Genomic DNA, 24,405 nt, shown 5'->3' with positions numbered 1-24,405 from the left:
AAATATTTTTCGTCCGCGCCGATGGTGCTTCTTTGCTATGATTGAGCCAATTTTATTCTCATTTTTTGCGATCTTAGTGCGCACTTTCCTCTCACTTCTTTCTCTTCCTTTCTTTAGCTTCGTTCTCTTTTCTCTTCACAATAAGAATCTCCGGTCGATGTAAATTTTTCACAGAAGAAAACAAAAGCGTTGATAGAAATTCAATCATTAGGTAAAACAAGATCGTAACTAAATAACAAAGGTAGAGAAGAAAAAGCACTCATTTTAAATTAAAAGTATGAAAGAATACCTTGAAAATAATCTTCGCATGAATAATCTTTTGCTTTTACTACGCGGAGTATTGCTTTGTTTTAAAGAACTTCATTTTCTCGTTATCGCTTTCGCTACAAACATCAATAATCCAGTTACGCGCTTTTGATACAACTTTAATACACAATTCGCTAAAACACTTTTAACTTTTAACGATTGTTATATGATCTTCATCTTTAAAGATAAATGTCCTAAGACATTCAGATACAAGCGTAAGTATTTTGACATGTCTATTCCGTGATATAATGCTCATCGAAATATTTGTCTCAACAAATGACATAAAGTGATGACGAAAGAGATTCGTTTAATTTTTTTTTTTTTTTTTTGAGAAGCAATCCAAGCAATTTTTGTTGTCAAATTAACAAACACAGAAATCTCCGCTTTCCTATACGTCGCTGCCTATTTCGTTTGAATTTATTTTCATCATCGGGGATGAAAATAGCTCGCGCGTGCGTGAGCGGGGAAGCTCACCTGGAAAATAGTGACCTTCTTCAGCACCGAGAGATTCACGTGCAACGCCAGCTCGGTCTTGAGCTTGTCCGGCAGTAGACCGAGGGCGGTGTTGATGTCACCCCCGCCCTGTATCCTGCCGCGCGACCAGCTGTAGTCGTACCACCTGAGCACCCGCCGTTTCATACCACCCGGCACTTTGTGGTGCCTCATGTAGGTCTTGGCGCCGTCTAGGAGCCTTTCAAACTCAAGACGATTCGCGTTCCTGTTGGTGATGACATTGCCGACCTGGCCGACGATGGTCGCGAATATGAAGACGCCGATCAAGTAGCTGACTATCGTGAAGACGTACCTGCGAATCAGGAAGGGAGAAAGAGAGCCGATCAGTCCGAGGGGGATGTGATCAGTGTCCTCCGTTCATGGACGAGCGGCCCCCGCCGGAGCCTTCCTCCTTTTACTCTCTTTTATTTTTCTCCCTTCTTTCTTACTTGTCTTCCTCGCATTCACACCCTTCTCTCCCCCCCCCCCTCTCTCTCTCTCTCTCTCTCTCTCTAATTACTTCATACATGTTTCATTCTTTCCCTCGTACATCCTCCACCTCTTTCTTTGTCACACACCAATGCGCAGACACATACAGACAGACAGACAGACAGACAGACAGACGAAACCGCAGACAACTCGCTCTCGCACTCTCTGTTGGATCTCTTTGCCGATTCGTAAAACGGAAAGAGAGGTAGTAGAACGCGTACTTTGCATTTTGCTGCAAAGTCGGTCATTGATATTCTGACCGAATGCGATTGCCTGAATCGATGAATAGTCGACTGTCATTACGAATCGTTAAAATTTCCCGATTTCCGAGTCGGAATCTTAACGAACTCGGAACTTAGAATTCACTCCCGACACAATTTGTTAATAACCTAACGAAAACGTTTAGAGAGAGAAACGTTTCTATCTGACAGAATTAATAATAATATAATATTTCAAAAATTGTTGAAAAAAAATCTTTCGTATCAATGAACATTTTAAAATTCTGAATTCTAAAACTTTACAATGCACTGGCAAAGTTGAAGGAAATATTTGCTTTCATATTCGCTGATGTATAAATTTTATATTCATTTTAATGGACTTTATATTTTATAGCCAAGTTTAACCAATAATTTTCAAATAATTCACAATTAAAGGTAAGTGGATTTTTATCAAGTTGCAAAAAAAAAACAAAGGGCAGAATTATTTTTAAATGACGTCAAATGTAATTTAATTAAAAGTTTACGCAATTTGAAGAATGTTCTGAGATTTCGGAACATTTTGTATTTTCTACTGAACTAATTCTTCCGATTAACATGCTCGCAATCGACCCACCTTCTTGTTCTGTTCGTCTAGATTTCACGATTCACCGTTTCTCTAAAGACACTCTTTTCGTTTCTCGTATATCGACAACTGGCACACATATACAGGCACGCAATATGTGCGCGCGCATACACACATACACACATACACACATACACATATGCTCGCTTTTTCCGCTTTCCATCGACAGCCTCAAACCAACTCGGTTCTCTAAGGAAAATACCGTTCCGCCCTTCCTTTCTTCCTTTTGTCCTTTCCGGCGCGGAATTCTCACGCTTCCGCCGACCTCGAACTTTCCCCCTTTCAGTGTTTCTCTCATATGTTCATCCCCCGTGACGATCTCACTCTGCCTCTCGACTCATCAAAGATGGGTGATGTTCTAGCGATGTTAATCGGTACTCGAGATTTTCTTTTTATTCAAACACTCGACTATCTCTTCAATGTCTTAAGACGAAAATAATTTGTATATATCGATTAGATACTTTTTTTTTCAAAAGAAATATGTAAAAAATTAACCATAATTTTTTAACAGATTTATAGAAGAATTACAAAACATTAAATTAAGACTTGTTTTACTTTAATTAAATATTTTCTCCTAATCAATTAGACGATTATCGATTTTCCTTCTTAACACCGCCCATCTCTCTAGATCGCTTTATCTTTTTTGCTTTAAATTAATTCACTCTCGCTGTTTTTAAACATCGTAATTAAAGCTCTTCGTTGAATATACGATAAAATATATGCGCACGAAGGTCCATTATGTCTTGTTAATCAAACAGTTACGTATTTTTTTTATATTTGCTCTCACACACTGTTTTTCTTTTTTGCCGAGTCGAGTTCATACGAATCGTTTATTTACTCGTTTCTTTGTTCACGTTTAGTGATTTTTATTTCAATAACGTAAACGTCTTTGAATTTTAAAATAATTCGCGAATAATGAATGAAGTTACCGCAATGTAAATTCTAAAGCATGTAAATTCTAAAATCTTAATTGCATATTAATAAACATATTTTTTATTCCAAAGCAATTTAAATTATACAACTTTTTTTTAATTAAACAAATTGTATTGTACATTGTTCTAAGAAAATCCAGAAATTATGAAATTATGAAATTTCTAATAAAATTATAATTAATTGATTATAATAGTGCGAAAAAATAAGATATCACACAATAACAAAAATAATAATTTTATATTAAACTAAAAAATTGATTTAACTACATTGGAACTGCAGGATTTCACTTATTAATTATTTATTACAGAACAATATGATATTGTCTGTTGGCTTTCGACTTTTACAGCTATAGTTTTTCGAATTTGTTTAATCTACATCCGGATTTTACGATACATACATATTTCATTTGTATCATGATTGACATAAAAATGAATATTCGTTTTCCACTGCATTTTTTGTGAACACATAAAAATTTTAAACGTTTATGAATAAAACCGAAATATATCCATATATGTGAATATTCATATTTGCAGATAACATAGAGTTAAAAGTTATTAATAAATAATCGCAATTTCTAATTGTGTGACACTCTTTCTCAGAAGAAAATAAATTGCTCATTTCTTAAAAGTTTTTAAGTAGAGAAAATTGTTCATTTCTTGACATTTCGTAAATGTATGAGAAATTTCATCTACTTGAGTGCAATTAATTCCGTTATCATGATATAAATATCTAAAAAAGATCTAGAAGCATCTTTCCATGATGACAATGTACAAGACATATGGACGATGTTAGAATGATTCAATTGTTTACAATGTAAAAATTACTGTTGATATTTTCCTAAAACAAAAGTTTAAGACAATAGAATTCCTGATCGATGAAAAAGTATAATTAATTCGGGATAATACTTTATGTATCTTAATGTTAAACTTGATACTTAGTTTCATTTAAGGACTTAAAGACTCAAAATTGTGCGTAAACAGGCATGGTGAATCATAATCCGTGACAATTTACAAAAGCGCGGTGAACTCGGCAAACTATCAAGAATCGAGAACGGAAGTTGTGACCCGGAACCCCCAGGGAACGCGGGTCGATCGTTGAATCGTGGGAATCCAGTTTGCGATTCGTTCGACATAACTCGAGGTAACGTGAGATCAAATTTGACCCCCAACTAAAATGAGATCTTGGCCGATCGTTCTTTCGCCGTCTAGAGAGTCTTCTACGGACAAATCGATCTTCCTGCAGATGCAGGAGGATACTCGACTGGTCATTAAGCGATCTCGCCGCTGGGCTACGAGCCAAGAACCAGACAGACGGAAGCGTGCGCGGAGTCTGTGGCACTTAAGTCGAAAAGTTAGCGAATCTCACGAAAGGATGATTTATTCCTACCGTGCAATCGGCTTCGGAATAACATCAAATAACATGTCTTATTTGTTCTTACAATTCATTTATATCCCTTCATTTTATAGACATAGATTATTTATATTATTTTATGTAAAATAAGTCAGTAAGAAGTAAGAAGAAAAATTTTTTGTAATCTTCTGCAGAAATTTCTTCTGCAGGAATGTATGTATTTCATGTAGATGTAAAAATCTGTCTTTTTCTACTATATTTCTTAGCGCATATATTTTTATGTGCGAGGAGATAATTTCAGTAACGGCTTAACGTAGATCGTATTAGATCAAATTTCTATCAAAACACAACAAGGGACGTGTGTATTGTGCAAGCATTGTACAAACTCGTCTCGCCAATTGGAACAAGTTTCGCGGAGAGGCCTCGCAATTTCCCGTCCGCTTGTATTAGTACGCCAACGGCTTATGAGCTTTATCGTTCATCGCCATTCTAATTGGCAGCGCAACTCGCTGCCAACTCTAAAGCGGAAGAGAGAAAGAGGAGAGAGAGAGAGAGAGAGAGAGAGAGAGAGAGAAAGAAAGAGAGAAATCGCTACCTCGGTTCTACCTCCGCAAAGTCCCTTTAGCATTCCGCGCGAACGCGCTGGTAATCCTCGATATTTTAATCAAGTAGGCAAAGCAATCTTGCCGGTCTCATTCCGCTAAATCGTCTCGTAAAGCGCATTCGAAAGGTGACCCCTCCAGAATGGGTGACCCCCTCCGTTTCACCCCTTAAAGATGCCTCCTTGTGATACTCGCTGGTATTTGCAACCGTGGAAGAATTTTAATTCTCGGAAAATTAGCTTCCCCTCAGTCAGATGATGAATCCCATCCGCGTCTTTACAATTTATTCGTCAAGATCGTCTATTATCATTTTACCAGGAGAAAATGAGATATGGATGGTTCGGCAAGGAAATGTAAAATCAGTATTGTACAATAGAAAGAAATTGCGTTTTTTTTTTTTTTTTAAATTAAGAAGTATTATTACCAAGAGGAAAAATATGACTGAATAGATGCGTAAAATCGAATAGACTTAGATGTTATGCATTGCGCCACTGAGACTTTTAAATCGAGTTTCTCACAATGCCTGACATGTTCTAGTGCTCGAGTAATTAATCTCCTGCTAAGAAGAGTTATAATGCGACATTGTCTTTCAGCGTCGAATTCCTTTCTCATTATTTGCCCGAAGTCATTGATAATGCTGTGCTCGATACTTTGTTATTATTTTCGATGTGACGTAAAACTGCGCAAGGTCATAAGGAAAATATTAAAAAGTATTAGCAACTACTGAAAGAAGAAAAAGAGGATAGAAACTGTTATAAAAGAATAAATATGTCTTTTTGTTCTTATAACTTTGTTATATTTGAATGTTAAACAGTACTAAATTAAGAATTACAACTTCAATAAAATTATATTCTCGAAAAAAATTATTGATATTATTCTACAATTATTCTTAATTTCTGTTTTATATACAAAAAAATTAATATCCTTCTTCATTAACATCTTCACAAAACATCTATCTTTTAATTTGCTTTTTTATTCATTTCTGTTATAAAGTATCACAGCAAAGATTATTTTTCGCGACTCTAATATTCTTTATACGCAAACTATGTATCGAATGGCGAGAACAATGTTTGACAATATCATTTTCACGCATTAGCTTAAGTGAGTGGAAAATTCATAGATGACCGCGTTATTGCTGATAAATCGATAAATCGATCTTGGAGAAATCGTCAATGCACGTCGCGCAATCGCCCAAACTACCACATCGGATGCTTGACGGATACACGATAATTCCGCTAAGTCAAGGTTTGCTACTCTGCTCTATCGAGCACGTTCGAGAACGGATATTGTATCGGGTTTCCATTTGCCGCAGCATTAAGCGTCGCGTACGCGTTTATTTAAAGTCGCACCAATCATAGTTACACCGAGGGCGATCGATTCGCGATCTTGTGTATTCCGATCGTATTGCATTTTATTACAAAGGGATTAAGTTAAAATTGCGCTTCCGCGACTTTGTGCTCGTGCACTCCCACTTTTCCTGCTTGTTTAATATAAAATAAAATTAATTCCGTATTGCAAAATACGCGGCGAATCGGTTTTATTAACGGAACGGGCTTTTTCATCGTGTTTCGCCGAGGAGAATCAAGATTATTATTCTCGCGCAATAAATTTTTCTAGCGACACAACGCCAACGCTGCCCTCCGCTCCGTCGGTCGGCAATATCTTTCCCGGGTTTGTTCGTTTGAAAAGCAAATTGCTATCGCGGGAAAGCATCGATGTAACGATATACCATCCTTTGCTAGGTCCATCCCCACGAATTGGAGTCGAGAGCGACGTAACGTTAACGATATCGAAGATCGATGTCGACATAAAACCGAGGAGGATTGCCTCGGCAGATCGTCGCAGAGATTGAAAAGCCACGGGTCAATAGGTGAAATTAATCCGAATTAAACCCAAATTAATGGCGCATTAACATCGAGATCTCACAACGGTCTCGTCTCCATTTCCTCCCCCCTGCCTTTACAGAGCTTATGTTATGTTAGTCATGGTGGACAGTGAGCCAAAAATAAAAGACGGAGGAAGGATTCCACTTTTATATATTACAAATTTAGATTTATTCCGGCGTATCGTTCCCTACGGTGTCTTTTACGTGCTTTATATTTTGTCTTGAATTATTCATAGGTTGACAAAACGCTCCGATGGATACGTACGTGCGTGATTTAACGTAATGTAACATCAGGTAGGGTCTCTAATTGTATATCGCAATTCAAGTTTACGATGAAATCGCGTATAATCGAGGGCGAGTAGATGAGAGCGATGGACGACGTTTCAAGTTTATTGGCATTAAAGTTGAATTGACAGTCACTCTGTAATGTGATCTAATACCACGCATAGACCGGAGAGACCCATTAAGCGATCACGGGCTAATCCTCTATTAATCATAATCGTGACAGTAATACGATCGTGTCGTATACATAGTGTCCATTTTCTTCCGAGTCGATAATAAACGGATAAATTTATAATTGACAAATTTGAAATTCTTGGAAAGGAAATTTTTTTGGAAATTCTTGGAAAGGAAATTTTTTGGAAATTCTTGGAAATTTGAAATCCTTGGTATGGGACAAGTTACATCAGCGACATTATTTATTTAATTTGCGATATTAATTTACGGGAGCCCATTGTGCAAATTCGCAATAAAACTATTATTTCTCAGCAGAGAAGATAGTGAATAGCTTCCATCTGTAGACGTTTTAATGCTGCGCAGTGCAGCAGAATAACGGCTTGATTATTCTCGTTATTTGAATATTTTATTCTTTGTATGAAATAAATAGCCGTAAAGTTATATAAAAGAAAAAGGCTATGATTCTCACCTCGGCGTAAATATCGTAATTGTTAATTGTGATTTTGATGGATGATATAGGTCAATGGAACTCGGGTACTATATCTTAGGGCAAGTAATACCATAACGGAAGTTTTGAAAAAATTATGAAAATAAAAGAATTTGTAAAATCTTATAAATCACGCTTATTGCACTTTTAGATTTTTCAGAAGCATTTTGCTACTTAAAAACAGACAAATGCCGGTGGTTAGAAAACTGAGGAAACGCAACTTTCATCAATCCAAAATAATATAAATTGCCATATTAATACACAAATTGTATCATATTGCATATATCGCGTTCTATTATAATACGCTACTTTTAACAAATAAATGTAACTGCGACGCAATGTAGATTGTTTAATTAAAAAAATATTAAAAATAATAATTCAGATTTATTAATTGCCCGTCGTAAGTATTATATGGACGTTGTTAAATTTATAAATTACATTAACATCAGGCGCATATTACATTTTCTGACCTTGCGATCTCTTTAACGCGCGTGACTGTAACTCTTAATATAAAACGAGCGAATAAAAACTTTTATGAAGAAGTGCAAAAACGCGGAGCGGCGCGATGGGAGAAAGAAATGGAATATTCGCATGGGTATTATTCAAATTAGTTAGGGTGTGGCTGAATAGTGGTCCCCGGCCGCGACAGATACGATTTGTAATACTGGACCGCTAGAATTCCCACCGCCGACTATAACCGAGGGATGAGGTTTTAACCGGGTCGTTGCCCAAGACGATGAAACGCGAATGTCTCCGATACAGCCAGACCGATACAGCCAGACCGCTTGCGAAAGCAATGACCTCACGCCCTCCCTTTTCGGCAATCTCTTAAGGGCTTTCAGAAATATTAAGTTTAAGAGACTGAAAATTAAGACGTTGTAAAGTACTCCGCCATGAAACTACCCCAGCAGCGATGCAGTTTCCGAGGTCAAAGCGACCCTCTGTGTGTCTATCATCGTGTTACAATACCTCTGATCAATTAATTCAAATCGATCGTGGCAGAAACGGCGTGTCGACGCATCGGCGTGACACGAGGTAACGGCGGTGACGATTCATTCGATTTTTCGATATTCGCGCTATTCAATTCCTTCGTACAAAAAAAAAAGAATCGAAAAAAAATTGCTTATATTTGGAATTGTAAAGCTCGGTGACCTGAGCTGTCGCGAGCATCTGTTCCGATCCGTTCTCCAACGATTGGATCCAATGGAATCGCAGGACGATTGTACTTGAACGCTCGTTCCCTCGGTTGTGCTTCGCGCACGTCGTTCCCGCATTTAATGCATTTAAGTCGTTCGTCGCATAAATCGCGTTTCCCATCCTGTGCTGCGCACACCGCGATCATTCATCGGTGCAGCGCGGCTTGATTCTACATATATATCGGATTAGCGACGATATATCTGTGATTCGACTTGCACGCGTCGAAAGCGTCGATACGAAATGAGCGAAATGGATGTTCCCTTGTTTCTAATAACCAGAGATATTGAGAGAAACTGCGGAAAGCAATTTTAAAGAATTTGATCTCTTTATGCCAGAAAATCCGATTTGTTCGGATAATTTTTAAATACAATATTATCCCTTTTTTCTTCTGTTTATCGAAAAAAATTGGAAAATAGCCAAAAGCATCAATTGGAAATATTTATCCTCTCATATAGAAAGAAATACGATATGAATATTATGTATCAGATATTTCTGTCTCTTTTATTGAAATGGAAATAAATTGTATATTATTAAAAAAACACAGATTCAGATAAACTTGCGACAAATTAATAAATATATGTAAAATAAAAAAAATTAATTGCCATAAAAATTTTAGATTTATGTCACAAAATAAATTTTATATTTCAATTGAATGTAAAAGAAAATCTAGCAATATTGTATTCTTCAATATTTGTTATCAAAAAATTCATTTTCGAAAATTCTGTATTTTTTGCACAATTATATGCGATCGTATAACTCTGATAACTAAACTGATAACTTGAAATATAAAAATGGATGGTCGGATTATCTCGCTGCGAAATTAACTACGTTCAGCAGTTTATGACCTCGACATCGTGTGAACGTAATCGATGAATATTAGCGATTAGTTATGGACAGCAGCAGTTATGCAAAATCAGGACTGTTACATCGTGCAGTTAGAATAAAATCAAATAAAGAGTGCTCCATGTTTCTCTCATACATTTTGCATCTCAGGGATAAAAATAGCCCGATTCTCGAGTGACTTAACAACTTTTCCAAAATGTTACGTGGGCATGTACAGAAAAATCCCAAACGCTCATCTGACGTGATACGCCTACTCGCTGGACGTAAAAAATATCTCATCGCGGAAAAATATCTCGCTCTGTAACGGATCGCGATGTGTCCGTTTCGATCGGATCGTCGGAAACACGCGTATCGTTGCCGTATCACTGGTCGCGTTCGCGTAATAAACGTGCAATCGCAATTTTTGAATACCAAATCTGGTTTGTTTTAAATCTGGAACTTAAAAATTTTAGCGTACACGAAATGGTAAATATCACGAGATCTCGCGATCTTTACTCGCAAATTCGAGGGAATTAGCGATGAAAGTCTTTGCGAGAAAAGACTTCACCAAGATGGAAGACGTGAATCGGTACGTTCCCACGGAATCGAAGAGAGTTTATATCCAGCCAATCATACGCTATTGTCATTCAACAATTCCGCCGTCCTTATTGAACGAGACCATTGTTACACCGATATCCAGAGTATTCACCGGCAAACAAAGAGTAATTAGCTGCAATATGGCTGCCTATTTAAGCCGAGCTGGTAGCCGTCATATTCACGAGGATGAGTAATGGCCGGTGCGCATTGATTTCTCGCCCGGTTGACAAATTTCCATTTCAAAGATCTCTCAATCGCTTGTCTCTATCGGCTTTCTTCGTGTCAAGATCATCAATGATGGATTAGACGTTAAAAAACAAATATAACAAAAGGTTACGTTTTTTGTTTTCATTTCTTACGTTTTTCTTTACATCTCGTCTACTTTATTTTACTTCAGCTATTATTCTACCTCTTAGCTCACACAATTTTATACCGTTGCTTTCATCATTTAAATTATAATTCTCTTGTTTTAAATAAAACATAATTGAAATTAATTATATATCATTATTATGTGGCTGCTGAAATTAATTAAATAGACAATAATTAGTCCGTCTATAAATAAATTATAAAAATTGTCTAAATGATATGGATATATCGCTAATAGATGTGGATCTTAGAGGTCTCTGTCTTGCGTGTCTAGAATTGCGAGAAGTGCCGATTCATCGTTTTCGGCACGAATCTACCATTTGTCATCTCGCGGCTTATGGCTGCTCATTATCCGTCAGCTCACGCGACTTTCTACAGACGATTTCGCGTCGCGTTATTAGCCCCATCTTGTCGCATCTCTTCCCTCTTTTCTTCCTCAATTCTTTTCCTCGATAAAACGTCTCGACGGCGACTCATCGATCACTTTGAGTCCGGCGCGAGTTTAAGAGAGACGTTTCCGACCACGTGTCGTCTCATCGTGGCGACACTTATTCGCTGACATTGATGTAAAGCACTTATGCCCGACACCAGTACCCCTCCACCAGTTTCCCCAAAGTGCATCTTCGAATAACCGTATCCCGGTACACTTTTTTACGAGAATTCTAAGATACGTTTCGTACGACGACTTCAATATCTCTAATTGATGGCTCATAGCGGAGAAAGCATTATACGATGAAGTCTTGCGACTTCAGTCTTATCTACCGCTTATAATTCGCATATACATTCGCATATTCGCAGCATACGCGGCCGCAGTAGTGTACTTTTAATTAGGCTTTTAATTACATCTTGTCTCGAGTTTCTGAAACTGAGTGTCGGCATAAAGCGGCCTTTAAACGTAAACGCGGAAGCAACACACAGAGACGTTTTTCATTGTGTCTGGAGTCGCATCATCGCGGTAAACGTCCGTTTGGCTATCCGGACAAAGACTAATTGCCACGGGACAGAGACTCCGAGACTACCGTCTCCCGATCTCTCGGTCAAAGAGTCCAGAGATCGTGAGTATCCCGCCGTCACGACACGTGCTGTCGTACACGCGCGTGTCCCACGATAACACGCGACGCATAAATTACTCTTCTCGCACACGGTCGATCGATAACTCGGCGGAACGCAATATCGTTTCTCTCTATTCCCTTTTAAATGGACTCCATCTCACACTTATCATCCCGATTGCCTACAGAATGTTTTGCGAAGGTGTTCCGCGAATTGTCGCGCGAAAATACTTTCACATTTTTTTTTGCATCGCGAGCAAAAACATTGTTCTCTCTTCGAGCACTTTCTACCTACGTGGCCCAATTATACGATTTAATTAAAAATGTAAAGAGCGTCACGCTCTGTAGAGGATTAGATCTAATATCTGAGTACCGATGTAGCGTGGTGAATGATAAACAGTAGCATAACCATGAGGAAAGAACGTCGTTCGGAATAGTCGATCGACAATTATTCCGATATGTTATATTCTTGAAACAATATATTGTTACTTGGCGATGAAATAATGCTGTGTTTGAGCCAGGATTATAAGAGTAACATACGGAAATCTACATTGATTAATTCGCAATCACGTAGATAATTATCCCTTTCGCGTTTACGTGCCCCATACGCAATACGTATAAATCAACCGACATGAATTCATCGTCACTTTTTTTTCTCGTCTGGTTATTTGCAAAATCGTTTGTCCATATCTTAGCGAAGGACGAAATCAGAGAGTACCAAAACATAATGCTGTTTGGAGGATAAACACTGATCCGAATAGCCATTATCGCGCAATATCAGAGTTCTTCGACGAGCCCGAAGTTCCTCGTGTCCTCGAGGGAAAAATTTCATCCACCGCAGGTCCGTCCTTGCGAAAAATGCAATTCGGAATAAAGCGCATTGTTTGTTCCCTCTCTAATTGCGCGACGTGGATTTCGTGGCGCGATATAAATTCTCATCGTGTAATAAAACAGCGCGTATTCACGGCGTTTTTCGCGCGGGGAATTTGTATTATGGTTAAAAAATTAATGTCTCGACAAGGCAGACTCTCTCTCTCTCTCTCTCTTTCTCTCTCTCTCTCTCTCTCTCTCTCTCTTTCTCCCTAAGAGAGACGCGCCACTTTAACGTTATTGTACCAGTGAATTAAATCACGTGATTCACCGGTGTGCTCGGTAACGAGCAGCTCCGACGTCCCTATCATTTTTCAAACGAGTACCCTGTCCCTCCGTCTCCCCTCGCGACATAATGTCGTAAATGAGAAGTACTTCTTCTCCTCTCTCTGAGGTTCACCATTATAGGTTTCGTTCACCTCGCTTTTTTTCCCACGAAATTCGACCGTGCTAAATGACTCTTGTCCACGTCTCTTTTTTTTTTTTTTCGCTCTTCCTCCAACATTCAGCTCACCGCGTTCGACTGAACGCGACTATTTCCGAGAAACATTTCGCGAGATCCAACAAAAGTCGGATCTTGTAGTTACAAAAGCCGACTTTTTTTTATACAGACATGCTCTTTCAGACATGACAAAGTTAATCTCACTTTCACACTTTTCCTTTTCTCTCTCTCTCTCTCTCTCTCTCTCTCTCTCTCTCTCTCTCTCTCTCTCTCTCTCTCTCTCTCTCTCTCTCTCTCTCTATCTATTTTTCTTTCTTTTTCTTTCAGGCATTTTCACTCGCTGCATCCCCATTCACTCCCTTTTGCAATACAATCCCTATCATTCCGACTTATTTCCTTCCTCGCACACTGTTCCACCTCTCGTTCTCCCATTCTCTCTCTCTCTCTCACAATTTTTTCTCTTTCTCCCATTCGCTCTCCCTCTTTTTCCGTTCTCTTATCGTTTTTCCTTTCTTTTTATTCTGGAAACGATACAGATACCCTCCATTATGCTTGAACTGCAGAAGCCGGGACAGTCGGCCGCGACGAGCGAGGCTCCGGGGATTGCCGCCCGCTACGATTCTGCCAACACAACAACAACAAGGCCGCTTCACGAGTCTAATTCCTAAGCATCTAAGTTCACTAAGAGACTAACTTAGGAGAGACAATGGAACCGTCGACACCGCACGCGAATCGACGCGCGAACCGAATGAAATTCCGACAAAACGTATTTAAAAAAAGGAATGCATGAAAATTTACTCAAATCGCTCGAATAATAATCGCTTTTTACAGCCACACATCTCGCATATAATTTCGCTTATAAATCGAATGTGTGATTCACGTCGAAAGGAAACGCACAGCCGTTGGGACATCGACGATACATGAACGACTGTCGCACTCGACGATTGACGATTCGGAGTCGATTGTGAAGAGAAATTCGCACCGACGGCGATGACAGTGCATAAAGGACGGAACGATCGATCGGCGATCAATCGGCTTTGCTGATCTCGTTTCGACGCGATCACGTTCGGTCTGATCAAACGTACCGCGCGCGATAATGCGATAAAATACTGTACGCTGCAACTGCATTTACGTAAGCCCGATCGTATCCCGCGTGGCGTAATGGGCGCTTTGTCAATCGATTTACCGCCGATTAGCCGACGATTAATTTATATAAGTTAATTCGAGATATCGATTATGTTACAAGGGAGAGGAGGCATGTCGTTAAATTACGCAATATTACTGAAACGTGTTCCACATGGCGCTTGTGCATCGCTTATGTAACGCATCGAAATGCGAGAATTATATCATTCGAAATTCTAAAAGACTCGGGGAATTTCGATGTCGATCGTGCGTTTTGTATACTCCACACTCGATATTTGCAAAATGAGAACTCTTTTTTTTTAAATCAACGCTCACAAAACTAGAGTCTACACGATTTGTACTTGTATTGAACTTGTATCAAGTATCGAAATAAAGTTGTATTCATAATTTTATATGTAATGCATATTGATACGTGAGCGTAAATATAAAATATTGCATTAATTTACATAGCATCAAATTTTTTAATTATTTATATCGCACATACGTTTACAAATACAATAAATTCTAAACTATAAATCATCTAAATCAGATTTGATAACTTGAGGAGAAAATGCTTTATTTATTTATTAATCTTTACAAATGTATCTTTGCCCATTGTCACAATAATCCGCAGTAAAACGTGTATCCTTCGACAATCCTTAGTTTACATAACACCGTGATATTTTGCGAAATACCAATCAAAATTCGATTTTGAGGATACGTTAATTTCAGAATTCGTTACGTTAGCTCTTCGAATTCAACGTTCGCGAAATTCAAGACGTCCCAAGGGAGGTAACGTTGCATAACGAGTAGCTGCAACAATGACAATCGAGCGTTCGCGTAACCTCCGTTTGCATCAGAATAGTGTACGAGAATTTGAATCTGCGACTTATGTGAGACGGAGAGTGGCCGTTTGGTCCAGTGGGATCTCGCTTTCGGAGCATGCGATACACACAGTTACACGACACGTCCCAATAATATGTATTGTATTTCTCGATGAACGCGCTTCCGAAAATGCGCGAACCAACTGAGAAATCGGAAAATGTGGGGGGATATAATTATCGAGCCAACAGCAGTTCTCTCGGCGAGGCGTTAATTTTACGTCGATATTGGAGTGTTCGCGCACATCGGTTTACGTACGTTCACTGAAATCAGAGCAGACGTAACGCGCTCGTTACGCTCGTCTGCACGCAGGACAATTCGTGGCTACTGCGTAAAACTACGAGGATAAATATTAATTAAATAACTCGTGTCGTTTCGATTTGTTACGTTCAGACAAGATAAATCTTCTCTTTTATCCCCGTGCGATTAAAGATAATCTCTCGAGTGTGAATCAATGATCTTCCGTTTCGACACACATTCGTCTTCGAAATTTTTCTGCCTTAGTCTTTTGAAATTTTTCAGGTTTTCAGCAACGCCCTGTGTTACGCGAGCTTTTTTGCAACCACGCGAATTTTATATCGCCGACAGCTTGATAGCAGATCGCTAGTCGCATAAGCCAACGACGAATGTCGTAAAGTAAACAAGATTATGCATCGGCTACCTGTTGATACCGCGTTATAGCCTGAAGGAGCCATCAGTTTTTAAGATGTCGCGTAACGCGACGTGAATGCAAGCTGAACTCAAGCTCCATGCTGACATACAGGTTTAAGACTTTGAGATCGATCAGTGTATCACGGAAAACTCAATATATTTCAACATGTAAAAATTTACGAAAAGTTCAGCAAACAGTTTTCATTTGCGTCTGAATGAATTTCTAGAAAATCAATCCTAGATGAGAAAATTTATCTTTCAGAACTTTTCGAAAAAAAAAACTCCTCGAATTTATTTTTGCGCTAAATATATCAAAAAACCGAGACAATTGATATCGTGATAGTGAACACATAAAGGGTTCAATGCTCGCACTACTTTTGAAAAGATTATACTTGAGACATGAGAAAATCAATTTCCAATTAATTCTCTCAAACTATCCGGCAAGTGTAAATTATTCAGGGTCCAATCGTATCGTACAAGAAATAACGCGACACTCGAGAAGTATGGTTCCCGCGCGGCAAAGTTCCTTAACAATAACTTCGTAAGGAAGAATTTCCAAGGCATGTTTACTGGAACTTTATAACTGAAAATTATGTAAAATGGTTCTCTGTACAGTAATTTTCGAGATAATTAATTATTTCAGAACTTTCGTATATATTTTATATTAATGCCTAAAAGGAAAAGTATGTATGATTTATGTCGCGAATTATTTCAATTCGATGTCTCGTTATGTCAGTAGGTTAGACATGTATCGGTGCTCTCGCCGATAATTCTCGATCCGAGAGGCGAGCGAAGGCAACGGAAAAAGGCGCGACGTTCCATTCTCTCTTAAGCTTCGTCGTGACGAGATGAGCGCGCATACGAGCGCGAGACGTGCGCGCGATACGATAAAAAGGAAAGTAAAAAAAAAAAAAAAGAAAAACCAAGAAGAGGAAGAAAACGAAAGGTGGCAGCAGGGAGAGAAAGTAGTGTTATGTACGTGTTTCGGTAGAGATTATGTCACTCACTCGGCGTTGGTCTCCGGCGTGGGCAGGTCACCGATGGTCGTCAGCGTCAGGGTGGACCAGTAGAGGGAGCCGAGATACTTCCTGGTCAGGGTGGCGTACTCGCCCGGCCGATACGGATACACCCAATCGCCCTGGAAGCCCTCGGTCTCGCTCAGCAAGTAGTAAAAACAGCCGAACCAGTGCGCCAGTATGAGCAGTATGTGAATAAGGTTCAGTACGCGCCAGAGATTCGGATAAACCGTGCGAGACTCCACCATGTAGTAATAGTTGTACACCCGGTAGATCTTGAGGAACCTGGGGAACCTCAGCATGGGGTTGGTGCCAAGGTTCATCTGGAGGAGATCGAGCGGCAGCAGCGCGAGCAGATCCAGGATGAAGGACTTGGACTTGAGGTAGTGACCGGCGAGCTTCCAGTTGTTGTAGACCATCAGGCCCTGCTCCAAGTAGCCGGTGCGAAACTGCACCGCCACGTCCAGAACGAACACGGCGTCGGTGAAGCTGTCGCAGGCGAGCCAGGCGCTGGGCGCCAGCGCCTGCAGCTCTGGCAAACTTTGACGAACGATTAGCGTCCAGAGGTTGTAGAGGACACAGGCCGACAGGAGCATTAACCAATAATAATAGAAATTCTCGTCGGGATTGACCACAGTCTTGGGCGGTTTCTGAGGCCTGCGAGGCCGCCTGCGGCGACGACTACCCGTCTCCTTGTCGTCAGCCGCGTCCCCTTCACCCTCGGCGGTATCGAGGGTCTCCTGGCTTTCCGGTATTTGGCGAGTGGAGAACCTCTTCAAGAACGAATCCTCTCGCTTCAGCGGCGGCTTCTTCTGAATCGTGGAGATCGCCGAAGACAGTTGCACGGTCGTGCGCAGTTTCATCCACCGTTGATTGCTCTTCGTTCTGCGGGCAGAAAGATAAATAGGTCGCCAGTCAAGAACGAAGGGGGAAACGGAGCGCGAATTTCTCCCGCGGATTTTTTTCTCACACGCTCGATTAAATCAGCCTTCTCAGTTGATTTTAATTTAATTCGAAATTTAACGAAAATTTAACGAAAAAGTTTTTCAACTTGTAGACGAACAAAATGTACATTCTATTATATATCTGTGGCTCCTTTGATCAAATTGTCAATGTTGCTTTTTATTCTACATAAATAAATAATAAAAAGATAAAATCATCATTGTCTGCAGATTGATTTATAGATAAGAAAATACATCCCATAAACGTGTATAAGGACAGTCGTTAAGTAATAGGAAGGAGAACATTACGATTGCCGACTAGAGGCATCTTCTAGCTCTCGCAGTCGTAAAAGCGATAACTGCACAATAATAAAAACATTAATTCCATTCGTACATTCGTCTTAAAGGGAATCATTTAAATGCATAAATTGTGGCTAAATAAACATCAACAATCGTCGAAAATGAAACGTCTTCGCAGATTTTATATTTATGTAAGCACTCGATATTGGCGTCACATCTGGAATAATTTTAATGCGTCCATTTGCGGAGAATAATATATATATTTTTTTTTTGTCAAAGGAAAGAATTCATTAAAATTATGCGGTCTAAAAAAGAAGTTATATTATTTAAATATCGACTCAATGCATTTTACACATGCGTTGGGAAATTTACGTCACACGAGATCTATTTCATTAGATTTAATCGTATGCATTGACCTATGAATTATGCAGGCAGCGCCTGCACGCGAAGAAATAAAATACAAGCATGATAAAGGTGGTTTCAATGCGCGATACAAGACTGCCTTTTGAATATATCTTTTCTATCGATCGAAATCTCACATCGCGACAAATCCTATTTTTCCGCTGTTCCTTCATCGCGAGAGAGAGAAACCGATAAGCACGGATTGTCGGCGCTCTATAAATAATCACGCGTTTCTCGTGTGTATCCGCAAGTACTAAGTGAACCGCGTGATATATGAGTTATCCTCCCGTGGAAACTGAGCACGTATTTTAAAGACTGATTTATCCAGACGGAAACAATCTGTTCCGATGACGCGTGTCGAATTTATGAAGGTACTAACGGGTAAAATCGTTTATCATCCGAATAAAGAGAGAAGAGATCTATGGGAGTCAATATTTTTTACTTTGCACAACCTTGAATATCACATTTTTTTCTCAAACATGATACAACTTAAACACACTTACTTATTATGCACATTTTTTTTTTAATTTACATTTAAAAGTTTATTAATGTATATATATTTTGAAATATGCAAATTATATTTTAAAAATATATCACAAATGAGACTGCAAAAATTATCACTGTAATTTCGCTTTAAACATTTCCTAGTACGGAGAAATTTTAAAATAAATTAATTTTTCGTTAATTGTGCTACTTTTTAATGTACTTTTAATATACGCAGTTAAATTTTACTCTCCAATATTAAATTTTTATTATTTTCCCCAATGTTTTGTAATTAAATATAAACCGCAAATATTGATATAATATAAAATTTCTTTAAAAATAAAATATCTAATTGGAAATTAATTTGAAGCAGATACAAGAAAAACTACATACCCGATCAATTTATTATAAATTTTCAAGTCTATTGGGAAAAATATTCTACTTTTCGCGTTCATAAAAACTAAACTAAATTAAGAAATATCGTGATTCTCTGAATTGGGTCATTCTTAAAGAAGACATCGGCGATATCGGCGATGAATACATCGCTCTCATAAACACCGATTCGAGTCTATCAGCAAAAATTATTATACAATAAACATAATTAGCATTGATTATGTTCGCAAGTATGACAAATACGGAAAATTTCGAAATTTAGCGAGACACAGTTGTAATCTCGCATACCTTCGCGTATCGCCCTAAAGAATATACGATCGCACGACGCACAAACATGACTTTTTAATCGGGATTCCGCGTGACTGCGAACGCCGCGAATTCCTCGCGAGCCTCATACATGCATGAGTTTTGTCGCGCAGAAAGCGTCACGCAGGAATCGCAAAGGAAAAAGCGTCGCAAGACGCCTCGTTCCGCAGTTTCTCCGCAGCTATAATCTATTTATCTAGCAAACACACACGAAGGTATACAGGTATATACGCCTACTATCGTTCCATTCATCAAACCTAGTGAAACGAAAGAAACATCATTCTCTTTTTTTTTTGTTTTTCTTTTCAGGAAGATTAGAAATACACTCGTCGTATTCTCTAAAGTCTATGTAAGATAGGTAGTTCTTGCTTGAAATAAGAAATGAGCGAGAATCGAGATCAGATCAGTTAGCTAGAGTGTCAAATGGATAGGAGGCAGACAGACAGACAGACAGACAGACAGACAGACAGACAGACATACATACATACAGACAGACAAACAGACAGACAGACAGATAGACAAAGACAGAGACAGAGACATTGAAAAATCACATACGTTAGACAGAGACATTAACGGAACTAAAGATTGTCATTATGCCACTACACATTCTTGAATCATTAATATAACATTCATGTATAGCGTTCTGTCATAGATGTAAGTGTATGTATTGTTGTGTGTATTGTACAATACAATTCTTAAATTAAAATTCCTTTAAATCTTTCTTCCTCTCTGTTACAATAATCTTTTCTTTCTTTCTAGCCAAGGGATATTTTGAAAGTTAATGTCAATAAACGCATTTATTGAAAATATTGATAAATCATATTTATTTTAAAAAGATTACTTTCGCTCGGAATAATCATTTCATTTATGGAGATTTAACTATCGTCCAATAAAAAATTATTCCAAAAAAGAAAGGCAAATCGTAATCTTAAATTATCGTCAGTGGACAAGTAATTTTTTATCGATATTTACCGATAGCACTAGTATAGAAAGGTAAAAAATAAAATTTAAAGCATTCAGGGGATTTCGAAGCGTAGACGACAGTTAAAAATTCATGGATACCAGTGCTGGCAACGCGAAACAGTTCTATCTCGTTCTATACAACTCACATCGCACATCGCCAATTGAAGAGAAATATTTCATTCGCGGTGTGAGATTAATCGAGAATCAGTCGCTCGGCTATTAGTTCAAGCGTATCGTATTTTCCGGTCAATCGGATCGCGCCGGTACAAAGCAAACGGAGAAAATGAGCCGTGTTATCGGTACATGCGTATCAATCAGAGTGTTAAATGCACGAATGACAGAACAGAGATCATAAACACCGCTAGTACAAAACATTCGAGTTCTCTCGCTCGTTAGACGCTTAATAAATATTGCCGATAATCAAGAACCTAAAAACTTGCACGATAATTAAAGCGCCGAGTAAACGTTCAACAACGTTCACAAGTTTCTAAGTTTTTATTTGCAATTTAAAAAGTATAGAAATCAGAGAATAGATGATAGCGGTGATTATCTATCAGGCTACTATCCTCTAATACAGAGTAGAGCATATAGTCATCTATATAGTAATCTGAGGTGAACGCATAAAGGTAAGAAGAGAGTGGAGAACGGCGAGAGAGAGACAGGATAGAGTTGCAGTGACGAGCGAGTAGCTAGTACTTTCGTGCGGTTTCGTGTCGAATGCAGGGCGATGTTCACGAGGTAAAACGATCGGATCGACACTCGAAACCTTCACTCGAGACTTACCCGAGACTCTGTCATTTTATGACATCAATACTGATATACTTTAAGACAATATCGGATTGTAAACTTGAAACCGTACCGTTGGTACTAGATCATTTAAAGTTATATATGCAGATACATCTGATGCGTTATGTCATTTGTATTTTATCTAATTATTGTATATATATATATGTGTATTTTATCTAATTATTGTATATATATATATATATATATGTGTGTGTATATATAGGACATTTTTTCACCTTTTGAAAATAATAAACGTATAATAAATATTTGCATTTTTAGAAAAATATTTTAATTTCATAGTTTCGTCCATGTTTCGCTTTCCGAGAGAACAATGTCATTTTGTTTTACGAAATTTATTTATCTATATCTTTGATAAATATTTCGCAGATATAAAGTCGATAACCTCGTGAACATATTACCTTCAAATCTAATAAAGCGATGCTTTTTTTTCCATACAAACTTTATTGCAAACTTTAATACATTTATTTCGCGGAAGTCTCGTGGGCTCGTGAATTTTACGTTCCTTCGTTTTACATCGTTATATCGGCTGTGTGTGGGGTGATGGGCACAATATCAGATCAAAACTGCTATGTGCGCGCGTTGAGAGATGTTCTTGAATAATTCACTCGTTGTTGAAAATCCGCGAAACCCTTTTAAAACTCGTAGTCTCGGGCGCCAAAGCGTAGTTCTAAAAATCCGAATCCCCGAGAGTATTTGAATAGAAATTCGAAAATCTATCGTGTACACGGAATGAATAATTGACAAGATGCAAACGCCGACGCTCTCAAGATCTCCAGTACTTTTAACAAAAACCAGATCCGAGATTTCTCGAGACTTCCCTTTCTTTTGTGTTAAACTAGTAACACTTTCTAAGTCACTCAAAACAAACTCCGCAGTCGGTGATTTTAATTAATCTCATCTCAAAAAGAATTGAAAATGTAAAATAACAATTGTAAAATCTTGAATCAATAGAATTGTAATTTTACCTTTCTGTAATCGTTAATCTAAAAATTTACTTTCTTAGAATTTCCTTTGTTAATTTATTATTTGTTTACCTTTCTGTAATCGTTAATCTAAAAATTTACTTTCTTAGAATTTCCTTTGTTAATTTATTATTTGTTTATTAAGTTAATTATTAAATAATTTCAAAAAAGGTATAATTGTTGGCATTGGGTGAAAATAAAGACTCCGAACGATATGTGTTGAACGTCGTAAAAAAATGAAGATCTAAAAGCATACATACACAAGGGTTGACTACAAGTGAATGCTTCAAGGTACCGTGCCGAGTTCCCAACACAATTTATTGAGAATTTTGCATGTGTGTATGTGTGCGCGTGCGTACGTCCGTGTGCATGTACGTGTGTACGTGTGTACGTGTGTGCGTGGGTATGGGTGTTTGTGTGCAGATGACAGGTGCCAGAGGTTACCGTCCGTATCGACTAATGGCGGGAGTACCTCTTGATTTTGCGTAGAGAGGAATATAACGCCATGACCGCGCGTACGTTACTCCATTTTTGCGAGCCCCTCGTGCTACGAGGCCTCCTGGCTGCGGCGGGTATCTCTGTATCGAGGGCGTAGCTCTCCAGCGATTCCGAGGTGGTCGAGGTGCCGGCGGGTCCCGCACCGGTCGCCTTGGTAGCGAAGGCTTGTCGATGACCCGAGATAGCGTGTCGTCGACGGTAGATCTCCGATGATCTGCGAAAGAAGACAGAGAACCCACACACGGGTTGCCTCCACCTCTCGCACACCCCCTTCCTCTCTCTGTCTCTATCACACACACACACACACACACACACACACACACACACACACACACACACACACACACACACACACACACATTCTCGAGATCTGGTTCACATCCCTCTTTTCTCTGGCATGGCTCCTTTTTCCCTTTCACCCCTTTCCTAGCCTGATCCGGGCCATGTACACTCGCCCTGAGATGTGTTATGTATGAGTGAGTGATACGACATTCGCCCCGAGCGAGATGGTTTCCTTTAATATTTAGCATGATTTCTTTACGTGAATCTGTACTGCATAGAACGCGTCTGTTAGTTTTTCAGTTCCAGCTCCCGAAGGAGTATTCCACACCTCTGTGGCGTGTTGTGAATAAATATTAATTGTAAAAATACTAAGAAGTAAACTGGGCAGTTACTCTTATATAGCAAGGAAAAAGAAAATAGGAGAAAAGAAGGTTCAGCTTCAAGAAAACAAATTCTTTCGAAGTTTGCTTAAAATCAAGTCAAACTTTCTCGGGAAAGCCAAAACATTTTACAAACTTCCGGGTTTTTATTCTAAGCTTCAAATGGAAAATATATACTTTTAATGCTTCGCATTTAAGCCGCAAACTACTACAGATACATCGCGGACAAATTTTTCTTAAGAATTACTAATTCCCGGTGCAATGTGACTTCTGCATCACACGTCAGTCTCAAATGTGTGATCGGTAACATGTTCGGAATGTCTACAGCTAACGACGGAAAAAAAGCTTTACTCATCGCGAGGAACGATCTCGCCTCGAACGAAAGCGACGTAATACAGTTATGATCTGTAACGTATATCATTGAGTACGTGAACAGGTTTCATCACTCATGTCTCTTTACTCTCTCTCTCTCTCTCTCTCTCTTTCTCTCTCTCTCCCTTTCTCTCTTCAAATCTCGCGTTCCCTCACGCAGACACAACCACAGACAATTCTTCATCCTTTCCTCCCAATCGTGTCCGTCTGCCCATCTCTCCATATCACATCGTAAAACACGAGCCGTCCGTTGAAAACTCGCCGGCCAATGCGTGACATGACACTAAATTCATTTCCTTCCCCTTTCTAGCCATAAAAAAAGATTTTGCCGTTTCCAACGATAGAGATTCGGCGCCATGGCGTATCGCGACATTAATTGCTGTGACGCGTAAATTCGATAACGCCGCCAGTTTGCCGAGCGCGATTTATCGTTATGTCGGGATTGCAGGATTACGTCAGAGT

At 38.9% G+C, this 24,405-nt stretch overlaps 1 protein-coding gene and 1 long non-coding RNA gene across 19 annotated transcripts in view; both read right to left on the bottom strand.

Moving 5' to 3' along the window:
* Positions 1-24,405, bottom strand: part of LOC105422974 (uncharacterized) — a 119,394-nt gene that overhangs the window by 16,451 nt on the left and 78,538 nt on the right. For 16 of the 18 annotated variants that reach the window (XR_016137863.1, XM_011632573.3, XM_011632569.3 and 13 more), the window contains 4 exons: positions 22,884-23,123; positions 16,846-17,739; positions 13,724-13,804; positions 781-1,111 (listed from right to left, as the gene is read on the bottom strand). Coding sequence is in view for 17 of the 18 variants with exons in the window: in XM_011632573.3 (XP_011630875.2) it covers positions 781-1,111; positions 13,724-13,804; positions 16,846-17,739; positions 22,884-23,123 (1,546 nt within the window). In the remaining variant the exon portion in view is untranslated. The remainder of the gene's footprint in view (positions 1-780; positions 1,112-13,723; positions 13,805-16,845; positions 17,740-22,883; positions 23,124-24,405) is intronic. The other 2 variants (XM_089070317.1, XM_089070309.1) reach the window with 2 other exon arrangements.
* LOC148937856 (uncharacterized) lies at positions 19,013-22,876 on the bottom strand. The gene is made up of 2 exons (XR_016137864.1): positions 22,484-22,876; positions 19,013-22,414 (listed from the first exon to the last, which is right to left on the bottom strand). It is a non-coding gene; the product is annotated as an uncharacterized LOC148937856 (long non-coding RNA).

This window comes from Pogonomyrmex barbatus, unplaced genomic scaffold, assembly GCF_055798465.1.
Source record: "Pogonomyrmex barbatus isolate J1 unplaced genomic scaffold, ASM5579846v1 scaffold10, whole genome shotgun sequence".
Classification (NCBI taxonomy): domain Eukaryota; kingdom Metazoa; phylum Arthropoda; class Insecta; order Hymenoptera; family Formicidae; genus Pogonomyrmex; species Pogonomyrmex barbatus.
The sequence above is the reverse complement of the archived record's forward strand: the minus strand, read 5'-3'. Positions and strand labels throughout refer to the sequence as shown.